We start from the raw sequence: 13441 nt of genomic DNA on the forward strand, positions 1-13441 counted from the left end.
AGATTAGAACTGGGAACCTTTCTTGGTAGTAAAAGAGGCTCAGGATTGCCATCTTTGTAATCCCTCTCCATCTTGAGAAGGGTGACTCCCTCAACCAGAATATGAGTAGTAGGCAGGTTTTTCCAATCAAGAGATTTAAAAGCCTGAGAGGGAAGTTTAATAAACAACAACAACAACAAAAACCCAAGACTTGATGAGTAATGGGAATAATCATGAGGGGCTGTTGAGGGTCTAATGTAGACAACTCAATCTGTCCCTAATGGAAGTTACATCTAGTGTAAGAAGTACAGAGCACCTACTTTGGAAAAGCCAATAAGGTAGAGAAGCCAGATGAGGACTATTCTTCTTCCCCTTTTAGATGGCTAAGATGCCAAGTTAATTACACTTGGTTTCCTAAAAATGAATTGGTTTTGTATATAATTCTCTTTAGGAGTTCAGCAAGGGCAGGAGTCAGATCTCTAAAACAAAGTTGGGTTTGGTGGGTTGGATACATCTGCACCTTCACATCCCCCTGTGCTCTGTGACCAGGTGCCATGGAAAACCAGGAGTCCCATCTGAATGAACTGAGTCTTTGTCTATAAGCCTCCTAAACACCACCACTATAGGGAGTAAAAAGAACAGTGAAATTTGATCGAGAGGTCAGGAGATTTCTAGTGTTGTCCTAGCAAAAATGGCCAGCTGTGAATACAGACACCTCAAGGATAGCTAGAAGGGGCCTACCACCTGTTGACCTCATCAGTAGATAGTTGGAACCCACACTTTGTCCTCTATAAGAACATTGGGAGCATCTCTTTAAATATAGTATTAGTCTGACCTTTGTGGTTCTTAGTAAATCTATACCACAGCATCTGGGACTTGGGTATAAGTTATATAAATACTATATATAATAAGGGTTACTCAACTCTTCCCTAGTCTAAGGTACATGCTAAGGTCCCTGAACTTCCTGGATATTGGGGCTGATGGACAGTTAGAAGCCATAATATTATCACAAGAGGAGACTCCAAATGTGTCCACTGGGATATTCCAGTTTCTAAGCTTTCAGAAATAGACCTCTAAGGGAAGGAGCATCATGAGCTCTTAAAAGGTAAGAAGTTTAAAGCAATCTAAATCAGTTATTGTAAATGGGATCAAAGGAAGATCCTTGGAGGTGCCTGAGCTATCTCATGTAAGTAACCTGGATCCTGGCAAGTTTGAATGCTACTTTTTCCCTAGTGGTAGAAATACCAGGGCCCCTTAGAACAAGCCTTGTGGATGGCAAGAAAGATAGTATCTGGAATCTTACAGTGGACTACAAGGAGCTGAAGAAAGATGTTCTCATTTGCTATAGCCTTTCCTGACATTAACACTGTGATGGACGAGGTAACCCAGAGTCTAAGAAGGAAACAAGCATTTATTAAGCACCTTCTATTTTCTAGTCATTCTGCCAAGGGCTTTACCAATATTACCTCATGTGATTCTCATAATAACCCTAGTAGGTAAGCACTATAATGAGCATTTTCATTTTATATTTGAGAAAACTGGGGCAACCAGAGTTTAAATGACTTGCCCTATGACAAGTTTCTGAGGTTAGATTTGAACTTAGTTTTCCTAACTTCAAGCCCAGTGCTCTCCACATTGTACCACCTTTTTGTTTCCTGGGCTCAGATGTGTGAAAAAGATCCTGTTTTCTGCTACCTAAGCTGATGAGGTCAGGGAGTAGAGAACCTAGCTCTGATGGTACCACATGTAGCAACAAGTGCTCAGGAAGGCAGTCCTCATTTTTTTCTTTTCTTAATATGTTTATTTAATTTTCCTCTCAATTACATATAAAAATAATTTTAATATTCATTTTTTAAAATTTGAGTTACAAATTCTCTCCCTCTTTTCTTCTTCTCCCCCTTCATTGCGTTGCCAACATAAGTTACATATGTGTAGCCATGCAAAACAGATTTTCATATTGGTCATACTAAGAAAAACACAGATCAACAAATAAGAAAAAGAAAAAAAGTTAAATTCTGCTTCAATCTGCTATCAGATTCCGGCAGTTCTTCCTCTGCAGATGAATAGCATTTGTCATCACGAGTCCTTCAGCACTATCTTGGATAATCATATGCAAAGAATAGTTAAGTCATTCACAGTAGATCATCACACAATCTTGCTGTTCTTGTGTATGATATTCTCCTAGTTCTGCTCATTTCACCTTGCACCAATTATTGTGTTTCCAAGCTTTCCTGAAACTTGCCTGCTTGTGATTTGTTTTAGCCCAATAGTATTCCATTACATTCATATCCCACAACTTATTCATCCATTCCCCATTTGATAAATATCCTCTCAATTTCCAATTCTTTGCCACCATAAAAAGATGTTATAAATATTTTTGAACATCTTATAAACATTTTGAACATAGATTTCCCTTATGTTTTTGGTCTCTTTGGGATTCAGGCCTAGTACTGGAATTGCCGAGTCAAGTGTGCACAGTTTTATAGTTCATTAGACATATTTCCAAATTATTCTCCAGAACAGTTATATCAGTTTACAAGTCTGTCAAAAATGCCAATTTTTCCACATCCCCTTCAACATTTGTCATTTTTCTTACTTATCATATTAGCCAATCTGATAGGTATTAGGATTCTTACAAAGTGATAGTCAGTTGTCTAATTTTAGCATGGTGCTTAGCAGTTCTCTAGTTCAGAGTTCACACCTTTCACACATTAGCGTTCGAGATTCACAAGTTCAGGGGAGGAGATTCACAAGTCACAGCTTTCTTGTTTCTCAGTAGTACAATGAATTGAGTCTTTGGCTATAAACCCCCTAAACACCACCACTATACGGAGTAAAAAAAAAACAGTGAAATTTGATCTAGAGGTCAGGAGATTTCTGGTGTTGTCCTAGCAAAAATGGCCATCTGTGAATACAGACATCTCAAGGATAGCTAGAAGGAGCCTCCTCGGAGAAGTCAACCTTTGAGGTCACACCTTTAAGAGATCATATATAAGAAGCTCTTGGAGCCTCAGCCAGGAGTCTGTCTGGGAGACTGAGAGCCAGGATTCGGAGAAAGCGAGAGGATTAAGTTGGCAGAAGCAAAGGACAAGCAACAAGAACTCTTGGAACCAAAGAAAGCTAACTGGGCTATTTGGGAAGAGACAATGAAGGATTGGACTTTAACAGCTGGCTACATTTGAGGTGATTATTATTTTGAAATGAAACAAAGTCTGCGTCCAGAAGCCCCCCAAGAAATCTGCTCCCAGAGAACCATTATATTTTAGAGAAAAGAAGAACAGTACAGATAGCAGTTACAGGAAATCAATTCTAAGAAAACAGCGCATTCAGCGTGTTTGATTACAAGGAATACAGGGAGTGTTTTGTTGTTTCTGGTTTTTTAAGAAACCTCAACTAAACCATCACCTCCGAAGCAAAAATTTATAATTGTTTCCTCTTTGCTTATTCTTGTTTTCTCTATTTTTCAGTCTTACTATAGCTAGCATTTTTAGCATTATATCTAATAAGACTGGTGGTGATGCATTTTTAACCATTTAATGTCTGACTCTATTTGGGTTTCTCTTGGCAAAAAACTACTGGAGTAGTTTGCCTTTCCACTCTCCAGTTCATTTTACAGATGAGCTGGAGAAGAAGAAGAAACTACTCCAGTATCTTTGCCAAAACAAAAAAACAAATAGATTCATTAAAAAGTCAGACACAACTAATCAACAATAAAAGAAGAAGAAAAATTAATGCTTAGTTCTTTCTTCAATGATCTATTGTTGAATTTTGCTGTAGAATTGTGGTCTCACACATACACACATATAAATGTTAAGAGAGCATATATGTAATAATATTTACTTTCTTTAAAAATTTATTTTTAGCTTTTTTTAAAATTGAATTCCATTTTCTTTCCCTCTATCCTGCCCCTCCTCTATGCATTGAGAAGGTAAGAAATGTCATTTCAATTTTATTTGTGAGATCGTGTACCCAAAACCTCCCCTCATTTGCCAAGATAAAGTCAAATATAAAATAGATATAAATGAAGACATTATAAGTAAATTAGAGGAATATGTAACATATTACCCATCAGACTTATAGATAGAAGAGCAATTTATGAATAAATATATATATATTGTTTTCTTTTTTGGCAATGTGGTTAAAATGGAAATATATTTTGCATGATTTTATTTTAATTTTTTTGGTTACATTCATTTTAAGTTCCAAATTGTCTTCTTTCCTTCCTCCATATCCTGCAATAAAGAAGACCACCACTTCATACTCACACACAGATGTGTGTGTATATATATGTAAAACCATACTATTCATGCTTCTACTTAATATAATCACAATTAGCTCATGTGTATAAATTTTCTGCATTTTGTTTTTGATGTTTTCATTCCATCATATATAGTGAGTTTCTGTAAAGGTTTTAAGCAATGGTGACAAGCATATATATACTTTTTATTTCCATTTACAATTACAAGAGATCTTACATATCTATTTTTTATTAATTTTTAAAAATTAATTATGTTTAGTTATTTAACATCTTTCTTTTACTAGGTATAACTAGGTCCCAAAGGGGTTGTATTGAATTCTTTATAATTAAGCTTTGTGTTCTATTTTCTATTGTAATTCATTTATCTTTTCCTTGAAGCAATTAGATATGCTATTGGATGTATATATTAAGTATTCATATTGATTCATTGTCCATCATACTTATAGTATTAATATATTTCCCTCGTTTGTTTCTTTAATCTAGTTCATTTTTGATGTCGCTCTGTTTGAGGTCATGATTGCTAGCCCTGAATTTTTCTTTTTCTTTCAGCTGAAGAATGATAGAATAACTGGGACTGCCACGTCTTATTTTAATTCAAGTGGGAATCTCCATAATTCAAGAATGTTTCTGATAAACAATGTATTAGTGACAAGGAGGAGAGATGGTGGGGTGGGGATTAGGGTGATGCTAATGGAGAAAATGGACTACTAAATTTTTAAAAAGAGGTGAATTTAAAGGGGAAGGAACACACTTCTCCCACTTCCAAATCTTAACCAAGAGCTGTGCTTTGTTGGTCCATGGCTCCTCCTTTTCCTAGCTCCCCTGAGCACTGTCCTGGACTTCTACCTTTTTTTTTTTTTTTTTGGAGACAATTGGGATTAAGTGACTTTCTCAAGGTCACTTACCTAGGAAGTATTAAGTGTCTGAGACCAAATTTGAACTCAGGTCCTCCTGACATCAGGGCTGGTGCTTTATCCATTGTGCCACCGGGCTGCCCTCGGACTTCCACTTATTGTTATAGATCCTCCATAGCCACCATCTGCTGCATGTCACTCCATCCCCTGTCATTGCTTGATACCTCTGAGGCTGCTATTCAATGCTTCTCAAGGTGTTTTGAGTTTTGTACATACTCAGACCACCTAAATGGTCTCAGAAATATTGGTGACTTGGACTTCCTCCTCAGAGACAAGAGCAGGGGAACAGACAGAGACATCATGTATGCTCCTCCCTTGTGGCGAGAAGTAGCATTTTTCTATTGGGACCATAATCAAAACTCTCTAATTTAGAACAGACTCTTTTCTAATCTTTAAGTCTAATGTGAAGAATTCTTTCTTCTAAGAATTTTCTTGGAGGGGGGGGCGCTAAGAAGCATGTCCATTTTCCTTTAGGTTGTGTGGTCTCAAGAAACACTCTTGGGATTTTAGTATTGTTTCATTTCCCCCCAGTTCTGGGTGCAGGGAGTACAAGCCTTTATCCAGGATTCTGAACCATGGACATCTCGGAGCAAAGAACCCAGCAGGGAAACTCTAAATGGCAACTGTTGGGCTACTAGCCCACAGGACTTTGTACTTGAACTTGGTGGACTAAAATCTTCTCTTCCAAACTTCCTTATCACTCTCAAGGAACCTCTCTCCTCCAGCCAACCAGACTCACAGCGTAATGTCATCCTTGACTCCCTTCTCACCTCCTTTATCCCGTCTGTTGCCAAGTCCTGTCCATTTTGCCTCTGTAGTCCCTTTAGTATAAATCCCTTCTCTTCTATGACACCGACACTGCTCTGGACTCTTGGTCTCACCTTGGTTGCCCTCCCTAATCTTAAGCCTCCCCATTTTGGTCCATTTTCCTACAACATGCTGGGAAATAGCACTTTTCATCGGTGGCAAAGAACTCTCTACATCCTCAAGTCCACCTGACTTAGCACGGACAGCCTCTCCTGCCGCAAATTTGACTTCCTAAAACAAAAGTCCAGTCATGTCATGGGCACACACTCACACACACACACACTCACTCTCTCTCTCTCTCTCTCTCTCTCTCTCTCTCTCTCTCTCTCTCTCTCACACACACACACACACACACACACACACACACACACACACACACACACACACCCCTTTCAATAAGCCCTGGAGGCTCCCCATCACCCCCAAGATGAATTCTAAAATCCTTAGCTTGGCTTTTATCTTCAATTGTGTCTTCTGCAAGCAGCCTTTCCTGACCTCCCCTTACCCAGTGCTTCCTCCCTGTTGGTTCTCTGTCTGTCTCAGTTGTACACACTTGTTCGCACACTGTGTCTCTCTCCTGCCACAGACTAGGAGATCCTCGAGAACCGAAAATCTTTTCTCTCTCTTTGTAGCACCGTGACTGGTCCAGATTAGGTGCTCACTAAGTGCTTGCTGACTAGTAGGGGCTGAGCTAAGTTGAGAACCTAATCCCACCCCGCTTTTGAGACACGGTGATGGGGTTGGGGAACGATGCCCCAGACGTTTGGGGGAAAGTGTTTTTATGTTCGCTCTTGCTTTGAAGTATATATTCCTTTGTGAAAGAGCAGAGCTTCTGCTAAGAGGCTCAGAGTTAGTGGGAAGTTAGTAACTGGCCCCAAAAGTTGAGAATAAATTGGTGGGAACCTGAGTCAATGGCAGAGAAGTCCCCTAACCTTGGGGCAGGAGTCCGGGCTAAAACATAACTACAACTGTCAGAGACAAAGCCGGGCTACAGCCCTCCCGCTGCTGCTGCTGCCCTCTGCTGGAACTGTTGCTTTGGCTTCTGAGACAACATTATTACTTTGGATCGACATCACCTGAACCCACACGCTTCGGGGCAAAGCAGTTCATTTTCATATTTTTCAGTAGAAAAGAGATGTGAGACTTCACTGATCCACTTCCCTTTTACGGTCAAGTCCTTGCCTAATTTCTCCAATCCCATTCCTAGTCCCCAAATCTTCTCAGTCTCCCCCACCTCCCTTGTAAATCAGTCAGCAAAATTCCTTGCCGATCTTTTAGGGTGTAGCCAGTACATCCTCTTCTTTATTCCCCTTCCCCAATATGCTCCAGTTTCCTGCTAATTTATTTGAATATATTGGATCTCCTGTTACATATACCAACAAATCCATTCATTTGCTAAAAATTTGGGCTCTGCAAAGTAAAAATGGTGAACTGAAACACACAAAAAGAATTATTTCCATACATACAATAGGTTTTAATAAAGAGAATTTTATATAAAATAGCATGGATCTCTATTTCAAATTGCATGCTTTTCCTTTATCTCCTCTTCTTTTCTTTCTTCTTTTTTTCTTCTTCTCTTTCTCTTCCTGCTTTTCCACTTGTTTTTCCTCCTCCTCCCCTCTCTCCTTTTTCTCTTTGTTCTCATTTTGCCTCTGGTTGTCTTTTCTCTGTCTCTATGTCTGTCTGTCTGTCTCTGTCTCACTCCCTCCCTCCTTCCCTCTCTCCCTCTGTCTCTGTGTCTCTGTGAGAAAAGCTGGGCACTGGGTAGGGATCATCTTCTGAAAGTGCTGCTCATTTTGCCTGAGGTACACTTGACTTGAGGAATAGCTTGAAAGTGAGGTCTACAATACCAGAATGTGGTTCTGGGAGCCCAGATGGGGCTATGACAAGCAGGGTAGAGGACATCTTAGCAGAATCAGGAAGATAGGATCAAGAAGATAAATCTTATTGAAGAGACACTTTCTAACTGAACTGGGGCCAGTTGAAATCACACAGTGATTGGCCAGTGAAAAACCCCACAGGAAACTCAAGGGAGTTCTTGATTCCTCCCAGTCACACATGCTCAGGCCCCCCTTGGGCTGATTCTCTGGCAGTCTCTCCAGGGAGCCATCTTCTCTACAAAGCAGATACACTCCTTTCAAGAAAGGTAAGCCTTTATTTCCTCAGGGACTGTAGTAAAGTAGTTAAACTGATGGACTTGGAGTCAGGAAGACCTGGACTCATACCTTTCCTCAGACACAAAATACCTGAGTATCATTAGGCAAGTCTCATCACCTTTCTGGTCCCAGATGGGACCAGAAAGTTTTTTTTTTTGTATAAAGTTTCATCTATAATATGGGAGTGATAAAAGCAGCAATTTCAGAGTTGCACCAACCAAATGAGATCGAGTCTGTGAGGTGCTGGGAAGGGTGATGGCACAAACCAAACAAGTCTTTGCTCTTCATAGTTCCTGAAAGACAATTTCTCCTCCCACTCTTTCAGAACCTTTGGGTCTTTGGCTTAAGTACTAAGTCACACTCAGAGTGTGTCCCCAAGGAGCTCAGTAATCTCCTGTTTGCCATCTTCTGGGCCTTCCCTCAGGTCCCTACTCCCCATGTGGGCTCTCAAATGTTATTCTCAGCCCTGAAGAGGGCAAGTGTGGCCTTTAGTGCAGGAGCATGGTAAGGAAGGAGGTGACAAAGTTGTAGGTCCCTGATCTTCCTCATTCTTTCCTGATTCTTTGGCATTTTTCATTTGTTTATTTCTCATTTGTGATTTCTTATTTCAGTCAAAAGATTGTAGATCATAAAATACCTACCTTGGTATCCTGGGAAGAAGATAGGAGCTGAATCCCAGGTTTCTGACTGGGGACAAAATTACTGGATTGTGGAAGGTCCTGAGGGGGCTGGAAGTGCTTGCAATGAGTCTGTGAAACTAGACTCCGAAAAGCTGGGCGCTTCAGAGGTCAGGGAGATTGGATCCCGGAGTTACAGGGGACACAGATAGACTTCTCTTGAGAAGTCCAGGTCCTTCTGTGGGAGGTGAGGAATGGCCCTCAAAAAGAGCAGAGGGTCCCCAGAATAAGAATTGCTAGGTGCCTATTGGGACAGATTTGGGGGCTTCTTAGGTTCATGCTCTTTTCTTTCCAAATGCCATTTAGAAATTATTTTGAAAGGCAGAAATGACTCACTTGGGATAGCAGAGTCAAGTTGGGAACTTGATCCTGAATAAAATATCTGAATGAAAGACCGAAGATGAGTCTAAGGAGAATGAATGATCAATGAGGAAGAGGCAGCCCCTGGTCCCTGGTCCCCTTGATCTGAGAGCTAAAGCAGCAGTATGCAGTGAGAGGAGGGATTGTAAATGCAGCACATTTGAGGCTCCAGCTTCATAAAGCTTGGGAGGGAAGATGAAAATATAGGTGAGAAAGGGTGAATAGAAAGTGTAGCAGCAAAAAAACTCCGAACTCAGACTCTGGGCTGGTGGGCAGGGAAGCCAAGAACTTTGGTTGTGTTCTGTATTCTAGCTCTAGGAAGAAAAAAGAGGAGGCTAAAAGAACACTTGAGAACACTTTTGAGGATAAAGAGATGAAGGTGATGAAGGATGGGAGAAGGTGGAGCTTCTCCTTTCTTGGTTGTGAAGCCAAGGAAAATGGTGAAGCGATAGGATTCTCGAATTGAAAAGAACTGTTGAGGCTGTTGAGTCCGACAGATGAAGAAACTGAGACCAGAGCTCTGGTGATTCAACTGAGGTTACAGAAAACCAGCTTCTGAGGCAGTACCGGGGCTCAGGTCTTCCTGGCTCTAAGTTGCCAAACTGGGCTTGAAGCTGTGGTAACAAAGACAGAAGCAAACCAACCTTTGTAGTCCAAGGAGCTCACACAGTGCTAGGAGGAAGAAAATGCAGACATAGAGAAGGAAACACAAGGGAATAGAAAGAGGGAAGAAGGAGAGAAGGAGGGAGAGAAAAAGAGAAAGATACAGAAACAGAGAGAAAAACAGAGATAGAGATAGAGAGATGAAGAGAGAGAAGAGAGGAAGGAATAGGAAAAGACAGAAAAAAGGAGGGAGATAGAGATAGAAACACAGAGAAAAGAAAGCATTAATAATTATTATTTATATAGCACTTTAAATTTTACACATCATTTCATTCACCCTTCACCATAACCCTCTGGGAAAGGTGCTTTTATTAACCCCATTTTATAAATGAGGAAATTGAGATTGCAGAAGTTAAAGGGCTTGCACATGGTCATACAGCTAGTAAGTGCCCAAGGCACAATTTGAACTCAGTTCTTCCTGTTGCCATATCCAGACCTGATGCTCCATCCAAAATCCAAGTCAGTGAGAGGCTGAGTGGCCAGCTTCCAGCATCCCTTCTAGTTAATGTCCAAATCAAGCCTCAATGTCCTCTAGTCCCCTTGGTCCCAGCTCTAGAGCTTGGAGGATGGAGCTTCTCCCTCCCTGCTCACTGTTGCTCCTGCAAGCCTGGATTAGTTGGAGGGAGGGGCACCTTTTTCTGAGTCAGGCAGATAGAAGACCGAGCCTCTATTCCAAGACTAATTTGAGTCTTCTTCCACCCTCCTTTTGCTTTCAAATTGAGATATTGGGCTCAGAAGAAAGGAGTTTATGATACTGATGTGTTTAATATTTGCTTCAGGAAAGAAATCAGAGGCAGGGAAAGAGGGAGGCCCAGGCAGACATCATGATCTTGGGCAACAAGAGAATGAGCAGAGTTTGTCAGAGAACAGAGAATGTCAAGGAAAACAGTGTCTCCAAGCCCATCTCCCACACTTATGTTTCTTATGTTATTGGCTTGTCCATATGGAACCTTCCTTATTGAATCTTGAAAATGGGAAGAAGCCTCAGTTCTTCCTCCTACCCTAAACTGGAAAGTGTGGTTGGAGCTAAAACTTGGTCACAGGCAGGGGCAGAAAAAGCTGAGCTGATGAATAGGCCATTGCCCTAACCCAAGGATCTGTCAGTCAGTCAACAATCCTTTGTTAATATATACCAGGTACAATGCTAAGCACTAGACATCCCCCAAAAAGCACAGACAAGGTCTATCTCTCCTATTGTGTCTGAGGTGTGAAGCTGGAAGGCATAATGGCATATTCCACAATCTCCTAACATTTCCATGTTCTTGGGTTCAAGGAAGAGCTGAGCAGAGATTTCCAGACAATGGACCTAATCACCTGGGAATTCTCTTCCCCACAATCGCAGCAGGAGCTGGATTATGACAAGAGAGCAAGGTCAGCACCTTGGGCAGAGCAAACATCTGCTGAGAGCACCTCTCCTCCCCTCATCCCAAGCCTCATTGTGTCGGTGTCTTTATTTGGGCTTTTAGTGAATGGAATTGTCCTCTGGCTCCTGGACTTCCGAATTAAGAGGGGTCCCCTTGCTGTCTACTTCTTCAACATGACCATTGCTGACTTCTTATTCCTTTTCTGCCATAGTGTGAATATTATGGGGAAATGGCTTTTTTCTCTTGATTGGGACATAGTTTTCTTAATGCTCTCAGAATTTTGTGCCTCTGTGAGTGAGAACATCCTAGTCACCATGAGCATGGAGCGCTGTCTTGCCTACCTCTACCCTATTTGGTACCAACGGAACCGTCCCAAGCGCACTTCTGCCATTGTGTGCTCCCTCATATGGCTCCTGACTGTTCTGGTGTCTGGGATCCAATATATCATTTGTGGACTATTCTCCTCTTCCAGTGGCTGTCAGGAGATCATTAGGCACAGTTACGTGTGGCCGTTCCTGCTCTCCCTGCTGCACATGGTCAGCCTGATTCTGCTGTCCTGTGTCCAGTGTAGACGTGGCCATTGCCCCAGATCCTCCAGCTTTTGGATTCTGGTGGTCCTCCTCAGCTTCCAGCTCCTGTTTCATAGTTTGCCCTTTTTCATCAGCCAATTCAATAGTGAACCCGAAGATGAGATCCCTAAAGCTGAAAGTGTCTCCAGCTTATACTACAGTGAGTCTGACTCTGTGATTTTTGAAATTGAAGACGACGTGGACATTCTGGCGTCCTGTATGGAAAACAGTTTTCATCCTGTCACTTACTTCTGCATGAGCTGCTGCAAAAAAAGGAGAGAGGGGGAGCCACTCAGGGTGTTTCTCCAGAGGATCCTGATGGATGAGGAAGAACTGGAGGATGGAACAGAAATTGTCTATGGGTCTCCTGGGGATGTTGCTCTTACTCTGACTGAGGACAGGACTTCTGAGGAACTCAGGGGAGATGTTAGTGCTCCATGTCCCGCCCTACCCATAGAACTAGTCTGCCCAGAGAAGTCTGGATTTCCTTCCTCTGAGCTCCCCACCCCACTTTTCTGGAGTTTGGAATGTCCTGGTCCTGGAGACTCCAGGGATTCCTTGGGAAGTGAGGCTAAAGACTCCTTAGGTGGTGACCTCAGAGGCCATGTCTAATCACAAAGAAGCCCTAAACTGGGGGCCCAGTCCCGGGGAGGAGAAGGATGGACACAAGCCTTCTCTTTTTTGTTTTTTTGTTTTTGTTTTTGCTGATGCAATTAGGGTCACACAGCTAGGAAGTGTTAAGTGTCTGAGACCAGATTTGAACTTGGGTCCTCCTTACTTCAGGGATGATGCTCTTTCCACTGCACTACCTACCTTTCCCTGATATAAGCCTTCCCAAGGCTTCCAGGTTCCTGTTCTCTATCAGCCAGTCTTTCTTGTCTGACTCAGACACCTCCAGATTCTGTTCTCTAGGGGGAAATCCCCAAACCTCCCGAAGAGGTCCAATTTCAGACTCCTTCTTGTGTGCTGCTTTCCTCCTATCACTAGACAAAGGATGCGCTCTTCTTGTGTCCCTTTCACTCCCAATTCTGCTCTTTGCTTCCTGTCTCCCTCCTTCATCTTTTTCCTACCTGTCCCCAACATGAACTTAACCTTTTTTGGAAGGTAGTCAACAGGAATCATCTCCCCCCACCCAGGATTTCATTCTTATTAAGTCCCAGAAATAGAACACACAGGACTTCATTATCATGGGCTTCAGGGACAAGATTAGGCCTGTGCTGACCACCTCCTGGAAATGGGAGATAGCAAGATATCCTTGGCCACACCAGGTGCAGAAACTCCTGGATCAGTTCCCCAAGGATTGCTTTGTCAAGGGGGGAACAGTTGGGTTGGTGGTTTTCTCCCTCCTCACACAGACTGGACTTTGTCCTTCTGAACTTAACAGAGAATACTGAGATCTCTGCATTTGTCTTGTAATTTTCGTCAGAAGTTGCTTTACTTGTCTTGGTGGACAGAGCTCTGTCTCTGGAGTTGAGGAATGGGTTAAAATCCCAAATCTGATATCAGTATCTGTGTGACCCAAGAAAGTCACTAAATTAAACTATGGTTATTCCTTCCACATCATGGGAGTTAGAGCCACAGAACCCCCATAATACACAAAAGTTTTTACCCTCTCTTTATACTAGAAAAGAATTACTGTGGTATTAAAAGATTAAAATAAAACAAAAAATAAAATTAAAAGATATTACATGATA

General features: G+C 41.8%; 1 protein-coding gene across 1 annotated transcript; it reads left to right on the top strand.

Moving 5' to 3' along the window:
• The first annotated feature begins 11114 nt into the window (after positions 1-11114).
• LOC127541722 (proto-oncogene Mas-like) lies at positions 11115-12359 on the top strand. Its single transcript, XM_051966941.1, has one exon. It carries the CDS (start codon positions 11115-11117, stop codon positions 12357-12359), a length of 1245 nt encoding a protein of 414 aa, XP_051822901.1.
• The last annotated feature ends 1082 nt before the right edge of the window (positions 12360-13441 follow it).

Source organism: Antechinus flavipes, chromosome 6, assembly GCF_016432865.1.
Source record: "Antechinus flavipes isolate AdamAnt ecotype Samford, QLD, Australia chromosome 6, AdamAnt_v2, whole genome shotgun sequence".
NCBI classification, from domain to species: domain Eukaryota; kingdom Metazoa; phylum Chordata; class Mammalia; order Dasyuromorphia; family Dasyuridae; genus Antechinus; species Antechinus flavipes.

What these genes read in the sequence shown, in the direction of transcription:
- LOC127541722 (XM_051966941.1), top strand. Translation starts at nt 11,115, where the DNA reads ATGGACCTAATCACCTGGGAATTCTCTTCCCCACAATCGCAGCAGGAG.